This window comes from Pogoniulus pusillus, chromosome 33 (genome assembly GCF_015220805.1).
Source record: "Pogoniulus pusillus isolate bPogPus1 chromosome 33, bPogPus1.pri, whole genome shotgun sequence".
Lineage (NCBI taxonomy): Eukaryota > Metazoa > Chordata > Aves > Piciformes > Lybiidae > Pogoniulus > Pogoniulus pusillus.
In genome coordinates, this window is record NC_087296.1 from 12,282,193 (window position 1) to 12,294,438 (window position 12,246).

At 49.8% G+C, this 12,246-nt stretch overlaps 1 protein-coding gene across 4 annotated transcripts in view; it reads right to left on the reverse strand.

Annotated features, from left to right (window-relative positions):
* MTCL3 (MTCL family member 3) overlaps positions 1 to 12,246 on the reverse strand; it is a 65,851-nt gene that overhangs the window by 16,792 nt on the left and 36,813 nt on the right. Inside the window, exon 2 of one of the 4 annotated variants that reach the window (XM_064170364.1) lies at positions 284 to 348. The exons of the other annotated variants lie outside the window; for them this stretch is intronic. Coding sequence (XP_064026434.1) covers positions 284 to 327 — 44 coding nt within the window. The 5' untranslated portion in view covers positions 328 to 348. The remainder of the gene's footprint in view (positions 1 to 283; positions 349 to 12,246) is intronic. 4 annotated transcript variants of the gene reach the window in all.

A 12,246-nucleotide genomic window follows, 5' to 3' on the forward strand; every position in this document is an offset into this window, starting at 1 on the left:
GCAGCAAACTTGCTGAGGCTGCACTCAGTGCCTCTGTCCATGGCACCCACAAACACGCTGAATAGTCCCAGGGCTGATCCCTGAGGGACTCTGCTTCTCACTGGCCTGCACTTGGCCATGGAGCCATTGGCAGCCACTCTTTGGGTGTGACAGCTACTTTTAGCCTTCTCCAGACTAGCCAGTCCCAGGTTCCTCAGTCTTTCTTCATAGGAGAGATGTTCCAGTCCCTTCATCATCCCCATAACTTCTGTTGGACTTTCTCCAGCAGACCCCTAGAACTTGCCTGAGTGGTGCTTTTGCTGGTGTCCCACCAGGAGCAGTGAGCATGCTTCCAGCTGCACTATTTTACTAGAAAGAAAGCAAATCACAGAATCAAGCAGGTTGGAAGAGACCTCCAAGCTCAGCCAGGCCAACCTAGCACCCAGCCCTGCCCAATCAACCAGACCCTGAGGCTAAGTGCCTCAGCCATTCTTGTCTTGAACACCTGCAGGGATGGTGACTCCATCACCTCCCTGGGCAGCCCATCCCAATGGCAAACACTCTGCAGCCTTGGTTGTTGTTTCAGCCATATAAGAACAGTGTTTTCAAGCAGGAATGCAGCATTGAAAGGACCCCTGGTGCCTTCCCAGTGCTAGGAGCTGCTACTGTCATCTTTCCATTCCAGCTTCATCATTCCCAAGTTGTTTCAGAAGGGGCTCTGATTATAAAAGAAGTGGTTGGAGACCTTCCAAATGAAATCAGATCTTGGAAGAAGTTAAGAAGTGAACTTCTTGTGAAGAAGTGAACACAAGTTGCAGTCAGTCAGATGTAGCTCTAACAGCCCCCAAAAGCTTGCATTGTTTCTTAGGCTTCTCTGATTTCTACTCAACATCAATTTTGAGAGGAGAATTCAGGTTTACTGATGTCAGCAGCTGCCTGACTACAGAGTTTGCTCCTCTTGAATAGTGGATAAATCCCTCAGAGTTTTAACTTCTATTTCTATGACTCTTTTTCATGGTGTTTGGGTCAGGGGTTTGGGTTTGTTTGGTTTGGGGTTGGAGTTTTTTTTCTTCATTTGATTGGGCTTTTGTGGTTTTGTTTGGTTGTTTTTTTCATCAGGCACATTCAGATTCTTTAGGTGCTTCATGAACATGGTCTTCAATTATAGTGGTCAGATTTTCCTTCTCCCAGTCTTTACTTTTGCCCTCTGGGGCTTGGACATTGTGGTTTGAACCCTTGCTGTTGAAGACCAAGGCAAAGAATAGAATAGAATAGAATAGAATAGAATAGAATAGAATAGAATAGAATAGAATAGAATAGAATAGAATCAACCAGGTTGGAAGAGACCTCCAAGATCATCCAGTCCAACCTAGCACCCAGCCCTAACCAATCAACCAGACCATGGCACTAAGTGCCTCATCCAGTCTTTTCTTGAAGACCCCCAGGCACGGTGCCTCCACCACCTCCCTGGGCAGCCCATTCCAATGCCAATCACTCTCTCTGTGAAGAACTTCTTCCTAATATCCAGCCTATACCTACCCTGGCACAAAATCACTGAGCACCTCAGCCTTATCCATACCCTTTGTCACTGGTCCTCCATTTCCCTTCTGGAAGGGTCCCAATTCTCCTTAGTCCTCCTTTTCTCACTAATATACCTGAAGAAATTCTTCTTCTTCCCCTTAATGTCCCCAGCCAGATTCAATTCTAGCCTTGCTTTAGCTTTCCTAACCTGAGCTCTGGTTGCACAGACAACTTCTTTGTCATCATCCCAGTTTGGGGAGCAAAACTCATCTAAGAATGTTAAGTAATATTCACTCAGAGATAGGGGAGAGAAATCTCTGCCTGAGTGATGCAGAAACAGGACTGAGTTTCACCTCATCACCTGAGTTTCACTTCATCACTAGAAGTGAGGCACTGTGAGTCACAACTGATTGGGGTGGGGTTTTTTTGGGGTGCTTTTGTTTGTTCTCTTGGCTTTTGTCTGTTTGGGTTTTGGATGGTTTTTTGCTTGCTTGTTTTCTGGGGGGGTTTCTTTCTCTACCAGCACTAATATCAACTCTGTAGTCCTGGTAGAATCATAGAATCAACCAGGTTGGAAGAGACCTCCAAGTTCATCCAGTCCAACCTAGCACCCAGCCCTATCCAGTCAACCAGACCATGGCACTAAGTGCCTCAGCCAGTCTCTTCTTGAACACCTCCAGACACAGTGACTCCACCACCTCCCTGGGCAGCCCATTCCAGTGCCAATCACTCTCTCTGACAACAGCTTCCTCCTAACATCCAGCCTAGACCTGCCCTGGCACAGCTTGAGGCTGTGTCCCCTGGTTCTATTGCTGGTTGCCTGGCAGCAGAGCCCAACCCCACCTGGCTACAGCCTCCCTGCAGGCAGCTGCAGACAGCAATGAGCTCTGCCCTGAGCCTCCTCTGCTGCAGGCTGCACACCCCCAGCTCCCTCAGCCTCTCCTCATAGGGTTTGTGTTCCAGGCCCCTCCCCAGCCTTGTTACCCTTCTCTGGACACCTTCCAGCACCTCAACATCTCTCTGGAATTGAAGAGCCCAGAACTGGACACAGCACTCCAGGTGTGGCCTGAGCAGTGCTGAGCACAGGGGTAGTACAGTACCTCGAGCACCGAGATGTCCCCATGGGTATCTCATACATAAGCCACCCAAAGGGCTGTCAAATGCCACGTCCTAAAGTGCTGCCTGTGCTCCTGCAGCACTGCCTCTCTCTGCACGTCCTAGGCAAGGTCAGAAGCTCATTACAGCAATCAGATAATCAATTTTGTCCCCATCAGCTGCATTCTCCTGTAACTTTTTCATAGCCCTCTCAAGTAAACAATGTTTTACACAACTATTTGATGTTAATGCCATTACTCTCTCATGCCTTCCCCGTGCCCTTTCTACCCACAGACTAAAGATACAGAGGAGTTTACAGCCAACCTCTGGCAACTTCTGGAAGTAATCTGTGGTGACATCAGCTAAGAGGTTGTTTTTCATCAGAGGTTAATTAGTTTGGATGTGCACAACCACTCAGGTACACAAAGCTCCCCTTGATTTTACAGGGGCTGGGGTGGGGGGAGTGATTAAATTGTATTTCCAGTGCAATTGGGGCTTTGGGTGACTCAAGGAAACTGTGAATGGATTTGCTCTGCCATGTGTGAATGACATATGGGGCAAGAGGTGGCAACTGAGTGAGTGAAAGAGGAAGTGAGAAAGGAAACAGGAATGACAGAGAATTAGTGAAAGAAAGAGAAAAGGAGAAGGAGAGACCGAGGGAAGGAAGGTAGGAAGGAAGGTAGGAAGGGAGGTAGGGAGGCAGGAGAGAGAAAGATGGAAAGAGAAAGAGAGAGGAAAAGAGGAAGGAAGGAAGGAAGGAAGGAAGGAAGGAAGGAAGGAAGGAAGGAAGGAAGGAAGGAAGGAAGGAAAAGAAGGAAAAGGAAGGAAAAGGAAGGAAAGAATGAGAGAAAGAACAAAAGAAAGAATGAAAGAAAGAAGGAAAGAAGGAAAGGAAGAAAGGGGAGAAAGAAAGGAGAGAAAGAAGAAGGAAGGAAAGAAGGATTGAAGGAAGGAAGGAGAGAAAGAAGGGAAGGAAGGGAGGAAGGAAGGGAGGAAGGAAGGGAGGAAGGAAGGGAGGAAGGAAGGGAGGAAGGAAGGGAGGAAGGAAGGGAGGAAGGAAGGGAGGAAGGAAGGGAGGAAGGAAGGGAGGAAGGAAGGGAGGAAGGAAGGGAGGGAGGAAGGAAGGAAGGAAGGAAGGAAGGAAGGAAGGAAGGAAGGAAGGAAGGAAGGAAGGAAGGAAGGAAGGAAGGAAGGAAGGAAGGAAGGAGAGAAAGAAGGGAAGGGAGGGAGGAAGGGAGGAAGGGAGGAAGGGAGGAAGGGAGGAAGGGAGGAAGGAGGGGAAGGAAGAGGGGAAGGCAGGGAGGAAGGCAGAGGGGAAGGCAGAGAGGAAGGCAGAGGGGAAGGCAGAGAGGAAGGCAGAGGGGAAGGCAGAGGGGAAGGCAGAGGGGAAGGCAGGAAGGCAGGAGAGAGAAAGAGAGAAGGGGAGAGAGAAAGAAGGAAAGGGAGGGCTAGAGAAAGACGGAAAGCGCCTCGAGTGCTGTGCTGCCGTGCCCGTTGTGCTGATTTATCTGCTGCCTGCAGAAAGCGAACCGGCGCAGTCTGTCCTCCCCGCGGGAACACCACTGCACACAAACAGGGCTGCAGCGCCCAGCAGCCGCCTGCCACCTTAGGAATCGCCCTTCCTTTCCAAACCTCGACTGCCCAAAGGCACTGATCTAACGCAAGCCGTCACTGTACCTTGCACGGCGTCAGAAACCCTGCGGGAGCTTCTCAGTGGGTTTCTAAGCAGCGGCGAAAGCAGCGAAAGGCAGAGCTCGCTGGGATGCAGTCCTGCGGCTCTGGATCCCGAAAGGCAAGCAGAGAGCGCAGCCAGGCACAGCCTTTCCGCCGGGGCAGCATTTGCAACTCCGCTTTTGAGCACCTCGGCGACTTCGGCGAGCTGCGGAACGGTCCCGTCCGGCAGCATCCCAGCAGCTGCTTCCCTCTGACGTCAGCGCTCAGAGGATGGGTTTGAAGCCAGCTCCTCTTCCAACCCCCAGCCCTGTAACTTTAGCTCTCCTCAGATTTCGTGTAAACAGCTCCCGAGGCCAGGACATTTTTAGGTTTTATAGCGCAGCCCAGACTTTACAGCTTGCCAAAGCAGGCAGTGTGGCTACCAAAGCAATGACAATAGGCAAGTGGAGCTTTCTTTTATCAGCATCCATCTTGCACAGGAAGATTCTCTGCTGCCTTTCCAGAGCCAGTTTTCAGCCTTCTTATTCTCCTTTTGAGCTTTGCAATTCCATTCTCATCACCTGGTTGTAAAGCCAAAGCAGGCAGTGTGACTAATAAAGCAATGACAATAGGCAAGTGGAGCTTTCTTTTATCAGCATCCATCTTGCACAGGAAGATTCTCTGCTGCCTTTCCAGAGCCAGTTTTCAGCCTTCTTATTCTCCTTTTGAGCTTTGCAATTCCATTCTCATCACCTGGTTGTAAAGCCAAAGCAGGCAGTGTGACTAATAAAGCAATGACAATAGGCAAGTGGAGCTTTCTTTTATCAGCATCCATCTTGCACAGGAAGATTCTCTGCTGCCTTTCCAGAGCCAGTTTTCAGCCTTCTCATTCTCCTTTTGAGCTTTGCAATTCCATTCTCATCACCTGGTTGTAAAGCCAAAGCAGGCAGTGTGACTAATAAAGCAATGACAATAGGCAAGTGGAGCTTTCTTTTATCAGCATCCATCTTGCACAGGAAGATTCTCTGCTGCCTTTCCAGAGCCAGTTTTCAGCCTTCTCATTCTCCTTTTGAGCTTTGCAATTCCATTCTCATCACCTGCTGTAAAGCCAAAGCAGGCAGTGTGACTATTAAAGTAATGACCACAGGCAAGTGTGGCTCTCCTTTATTACCATCCATCTTGCACAGGAAGATTCTCTGCTGCCTTTCCAGAGCCAGTTTTCAGCCTTCTCATTCTCCTTTTGAGCTTTGCAATTCCATTCTCATCACCTGGTTGTAAAGCCAAAGCAGGCAGTGTGACTATTAAAGCAATGACAACAGACAAGTGGAGCTTTCTTTTATCAGCATCCACCTTGCATAGGAAGATTCTCTGCTGCCTTTCCAGAGCCAGTTTTCAGCCTTCTCAATGTTGAGCTTTGCAATTCCATTCTCATCACCTGGTTGTAAAGCCAAAGCAGGCAGTGTGGCTATAAAAGCAATGACAACAGGCAAGTGGAGCTTTCTTTTATCACCATCCATCTTGCACAGGAAGATTCTCTGCTGCCTTTCCAGAGCCAGTTTTCAGCCTTCTCATTCTTATGCTGAGCTTTGCAATTCCATTCTCATCACCTGATTGTAAAGGGAGCTTGCTCAAAGCAGCAGTTCTGCTGTTTAACAGCAATCCTAACGAGCTAAAAGCAAACAACTCCACCCTAAAATCTTTTTCTGTGTTCCAAATATGCTGTCACTGAAGTGCAGATTTATTGGATGCTGTGTAGTCCTCCTGTCTTGCATTCTGGGAATGGTGAGGCTGGTTTCTTTGGGATATATCCAAATATTCCTGCTATTTTATAAGGTTTCTGGAACAGATCCTCCAGCTCTGCTAGGATAATTTGTGTCTCGGCAAAGCAAAGCACTTGAAATTGAATGGAGAATCTCCCTTGCACAGGAAACTCATCCCTGGCATAAGGTCCAAAATCACCTCAGCCTGGATTGAAAGCACTGGGAGGATCCATAGCAGGGACTGGCATGGGGTGAGGGAAGGGAGATGAGGAAAAGAAAATGATCCAGCAAGTGAAAGTCGACGGGAGCCTCTGAGGCCAGCAGGGAAATTCAGCTGCTCCCCCTGCTGAGCTGCCGGCAGGAGGAACTCCACTGGCTCCCTGCACCTCTGCTCACCACAGGGACTCAACCCCAGGCCAAGCTTTCCATGCCTGTCAGTGTCAGGAATGAGCAATGTGTGAGGCTGAGGGGCTCAGCAGGAGACAAGAGCTAGACCCTCACTCCTAGGTCAAAGGGCCAGTTAAAATCATCCTGTTGTGGGTGGTCTGCCCTAGGTGAACCTGCTCTAGCAGAAGGGGTTGGACTTTATGACCTTCCTTCCAGCCCCCACCACTCTGTGATTTCTGTAATGTGTGAAACTGGCCCAGATGATCCTTGGGGTGCCTTGCAACTTGACATTCTGTGCTTCTGTGATATGGGAAAGGCACAGAAATGTTGGGACCAACAAAACATGGAGCAAGCAAACCCTGGGCTTATTGCTGGGGACATCCTGGTGAGAAGCAGCAGAGACTTTTGCTTTTGAGGAAAGTAGGTTATCCATCGGAGACTGTCCCTGCCCCAACAGCAGCAGCACACAAAGCAGCAAGTTTGGCTTCCAGGCCTCTGGCACAGGTGAAAAATGCTGGCAGGCTGTTAGAGAGTCACAGACACAGCACCATGCAGGCTAGCAATGCCCCTCAGGAGCACCAAGCCCAACCTATAATCGTACTCTACAAGATTCACCTTAAACCATAGCCCCAAGCACCACATCCAAACCACCCTTAAACACACCCAGGCTGGGTGACTGCACCACCTCCCTGGGCAGCTCATTCCAGTCCCTGACCACTCTCTCCAGGAAAAACTTTCCTAATGTCCAATCTAAACCTCCCCAGCCTCAGCCTGAGACCATTCTCCCTTGTTCTGTCTCCAATTCCCTGTGAGCAGAGCTCAGCAGTAGCCTCTCTTAGAATCATTGAATCAACCAGGTGGGAAGAGACCTCCAAGCTCAGCCAGCCCAACCTAGCACCCAGCCCTATGCAGTCATCTAGGCCATGGCATTAAATGCCCCAGCCAGTCTTTTCTTGAACACCTCCAGGGATGGCAACTCCACCACCTCCCTGGGCAGCCCATTCCAATGCCAATCACTCTCTCTGACAACAACTTCCTCATCACATCCAGCCTAGAGCTGCCCTGGCACAGCTTGAGACTGTGTCCCCTTCTTCTGTTCCTGGGTGCCTGGCAGCAGAGCCCAACCCCACCTGGCTACAACCTCCCTTCAGGTAGTTGTAGACAACGTTGTCTCCACAATGTCCCTTCAGGTAGCTATAGACAGCAATGAGGTCTGCCCTCAGCCTCCTCTTCCTCACACTACCCATCCCCAGCTCCCTCAGTCACTCCTCCTAAGGTTTATTCTCCAGGCCCTTCACAGCTTCGTTGCTCTCCTCTGGACCTGCTCCAGCACCTCTGAATTTCTCTTGTATTGCGGTGCCCAAAACTGAACACAACACTTGAGCTGTGGCCTCACCAGAGCTGAGTCCAAGGGCACAATCACCTCCCTGCTCCTGCTGGACACAGCATTTTTAATCCCAGACAGGATGCCATTGGCCTTCTTGGCTGCCTGAGCACACTGCTGGCTCATATTCAGCTCCTGTCTATCATAAGTATTTAGATCACCAAGATCACCAAGTCCAACCATTAACCCTACCAAGTCCATCACTAAGCCACATCCCCAAGCACCAAACTGACAGAGCTTTTGAACACAGCAGAAGTCTGTCTGCCCTGGTGAGACCTCACCTGGAGTACTGCATCCAGTTCTGGGCTCCCCAGTTCAGGAGGGACAGGGATTTACTGGGGAGAGTCCAATGGAGGCTTCAAGGATGCTGAAGGGACCACAGCACTGCCTGATGAGGAGAGGCTGAGAGCCCTGGGGCTGCTTAGTCTGCAGAGGAGAAGGCTGAGAGGGGATCTGAGCAATAACTATAAATATCTAAGGTCTGGGGGTCAGGAACAAAGGGACAGGGACAGGCTCTGCTCACTTGTGCCCTGGGATAGGACAAGGAGCAATGGATGGAAACTGCAGCACAGGAAGTTGCACTTCAACATGAGGAAGAACTTCTTGACTGGAAGGGTCCCAGAGCCCTGGCACAGGCTGCCCAGAGAGGTTGTGGAGTCTCCCTCTCTGAAGCCTTTCCAGCCCTGTCTGGATGTGTTCCTGTGTGATTCTCTGGTCCTGCTCTGGCATGGGGGTTGGACTGGAAGATCTCCAGAGGTCCCTTCCATCCTGTGATCCTCTTACTATTGTGTGCTTCTGAAATGGTAGATGACTTAGTGGAGAAACAGAGCCAGCAAAGTGTTATGTCATGTCACTTCTCCAAGGTTACACTGGAAACCAGTGGCAGATACTTTAGATGTTTACTTTAAATAGAGCCACTCTAATACTCCCCATAGGCAACTGCCTGGGTAATGGCAAACATTGGGTTTGAGTATCACTTCCCCTGGCATTAAATCACAGACAGAAATGGAAGCCAATGGGAATTACATCCCTGCTAGTGATGCCTTCAGAAGTCTCCTCCTCACCTCTCCAATTCTGAGGTGATGAAGGAGAAGGGCATCAAATATCCTACAGCCTTGCTTGGTTTTGTAAACAACTTGCAAGGTTCATGTGCAGTTCAGCTCTTTTTAGAACACATGCAGACAGCCTTGATTTTGGCAATTTGCTGTTTTCCAGCTGCCAGGCATGTTTCTGCACCATAGCACCTGCTCTGCTCCAGTTTGGAGGCTGAAGCACTGGTGACATGTGTCAGCAGACACTTACTCTGTCTCTAACTGCAGCTTCAGGCATGGATATTTTGGGTTGAGAGAAATATCTCTGCTCCTGGAGATGATCATTCTAGCATCAAGGGAATATCTTTAGTGGTACTTGGTCAGGGCATTCAGAGCCAGCTCTCAATAGGAAACAAAATCAACTGATTTCACCTGGCTGCACTAAAGGAGAAGAAAAAATGCACCTAGATTCTAAATCACATAGAAAGACATTGGCAACATTGCTGCTGACTTACCCAAGTGTAAAACTGTCAGAATTGGATCTACAGGGCCTGGAGCACAGCCCTGTGAGGAGAGGTGAGGGAGCTGGGGGTGTGCAGCCTGCAGCAGAGGAGGCTCAGGGCAGAGCTCATTGCTGTCTGCAGCTCCCTGCAGGGAGGCTGTAGCCAGGTGGGGTTGGGCTCTGCTGCCAGGCAACCAGCAACAGAACAAGGGGACAAGGGGACAGAGTCATTAAACCATATCTCAAAGTGCAATGTCCACACATCAGGGATGCTGACACCACCACCTCTCTGGGCAGCCTGTTCCAATGCCTGACCACTTTTCAGTGAAGAAATTGTTCCTAATGCTCCAACCTCAGCCTCTCCTGGCACAATTTCAGGCCATTTCCTCTCCTGCCACCACTTGGGTCTCTTCTTCGAGGTACCCAGGGACAGAACAAGAGGACACAGATTTAATCTGTGCCAGAGGAGGTCTAGGCTGGGTGTTAGGAGGGAGTTGTTGGCAGAGAGAGTGATTGGCATTGGAATAGGCTGCCCCAGGGAGGTGGTGGAGTCACTGTCCCTGGAGGTGTTGCAGCCAAGCCTGGCTGGGGCACTTAGTGCCATGGTCTGGTTGATTGGCCAGGGCTGGGTGCTAGGTTGGGCTGGGTGAGCTTGGAGGTCTCTTCCAACCTGGCTGATTCTATGGTTCTATGATTCTGGTACTAGGGAGGACAGACCAACTCCACCTCATTCCATACTCCTTTCAGGGAGTTGTAGGCAGCAATGAGGTCTCCTCTTAGCCTCCTCTTCTCCAGACTAAACTAATTTAATTAAACTTATCTGGCTGCATTAGAGGAAAAAATGCACCTGGCCTCTAAATGACACAAACATTCACTGGCAGCATTGCTGCTGACTTACACCAGTGTGAAAATGGAGGCTGTGTGAAAATGGACCAAGTGGAAAATTGGATTTGTAGATACAATAAAAATTGGATCCAATAAAAATGGGAGCAGCAGATGCAGGATCTCTTTTTGCTGAAAGAACCTGGAATGAACTGCCAGGAAAACAGAAACTTCATCTTTCAGAAATGCAAAACCAAGGCTCTCTTGCAGGGTTCACATTCACAGGCTCACAGGATGTTAGGGGTTGGAAGGGACCTCTGGAGATCCTCGAGTCCAACGCCTCTGCTAGAGCAGGATCAGACAATCCAGCACAGATGGCACAGGAACACATCCAGATAGGGCTGGAAAGGCTCCAGAGAAGGAGACTCCACAACCTCTCTGGGCAGCCTGTGCCAGTGCTCTGGCACCCTTAGTCAAGAGTTCTTCCTCATAGAATCAACCAGGTGGGAAGACACCTCCAAGCTCCTCCAGCCCAACCTATCACCCAGCCCTGCCCAACCAACCAGACCATGGCACTAAGTGCCCCAGCCAGGCTTGGCTTCAACACCTCCAGCCACAGCCACTCCACTACCTCCCTGGGCAGCCCATTCCAATGCCAATCACTCTCTCTGCCAACAACTTCCTAACATCCAGCCTAGACCTCTCCCAGCACAACTGTAGCTTCTTTCCTTGCCCCTTATCCTATGGCAGGGCACAAGTGAGCAGAGCCTGTCCCTGTCCCTTCCTTCCTGACCCCCAGCCCTCAGCTATTGACAGACATTGCTCAGATCCCCTCTCAGCCTTCTCTGCAGACTAAGCAGCCCCAGGGCTCTCAGCCTCTTCTCATCAGGCAGTGCTCCAGTCCCTCACTCACCCTTGTAGCCCTCTGATTCAAGAACATTTTGGACAGAATATTTTGTCAGAACATTCCAAAATGGGACCTGTGAGTCTGCCCCTGGTTTAAGTGAGGTTTGAACTGGTAGGTAACCTGGCATTACCCAGCTTGTTGCCACAGTAAAGCAAAAGCTTGCATTCCTCTGGCTCTTCAGCAGGAGCAGCTCTGCAGCAGCCAGATGCCAGTGAATCAGCAGTGTTCTGCCTGCCTCCCACACACTCCTGCGACAGGACCTGGACCTGCTCAGCTGCATTTACTCCCTCACCTGTTAAGTGGACTTTGCCTAGCAGTGGGGAGAGTCTGCTTCTCTTCTTGGCATGTCTAATTATGGCATTTCTTTCTGAGACCAAGGCAGTCAGGAAGACACAGAACACTTACTCCTTTGGCTAGAGGTTATCTTCTGCTATGATTAACTTTCTCAGCAGCATTTAAATCAACGAAAAAGGGAGAGCTGTGAATTTCCCTGCAGTATGTGAGGCAAATCAGAGCAGCAGCTCCAATCACTCCCTTCAAGCTGAAGACAGAAGGACAAGAAAAACACCTCCTTTGTTAGGGAGATTCCTCTGTGCTGAGGTTTGCAGGGGGTCTTCACCCTTCTCCTTGCTCATCAAAGACTGTGAGGAGCTCCTAAAATGGTATGCTTCAATTCCAGATTTTCAGAAGCTGCCTCTGCCACAGCTCCCTACATGTCCCAAAAGGTTCTCAGCTTTGCTTTGCTGGTATCTGACAATCAGGAGAAAGAAAGCCCCAGCTATAGCCAAGAGAAATCACTGTGAGGGATCACTGGGTTCCCTTTTGGCTCAAGAGAGTCACCCTCACCTTTTCTGACTTCTGAGAAAGAAGCAAACCTATCCCAGTTACTTTCAAGATCACAGAATCCATTTGGCTTAGGTTGGAAGGGACCTCAGAGATCATCTGTTCCAACCTCCAGACCATGCACAGGGACACCTCTCAACAAGACTCAGCTGCTCAAGGCCTCACCCAACCTGGCTGTGATGGTTTGGGGGTTCCCTGCCTCCCCCACACTTAAGAAAATCACCCAGACTAGGCTCAGTTGATCTGGGAATTGGAAGAATGAAGCTTTGTACTTGCAGCCTAGCACAAGACACAAGCAGAGAGTTACAATCTATACAGCAATAGACAGGTTAAAAAGGTGATGCAGAAACACAACAGCCCTC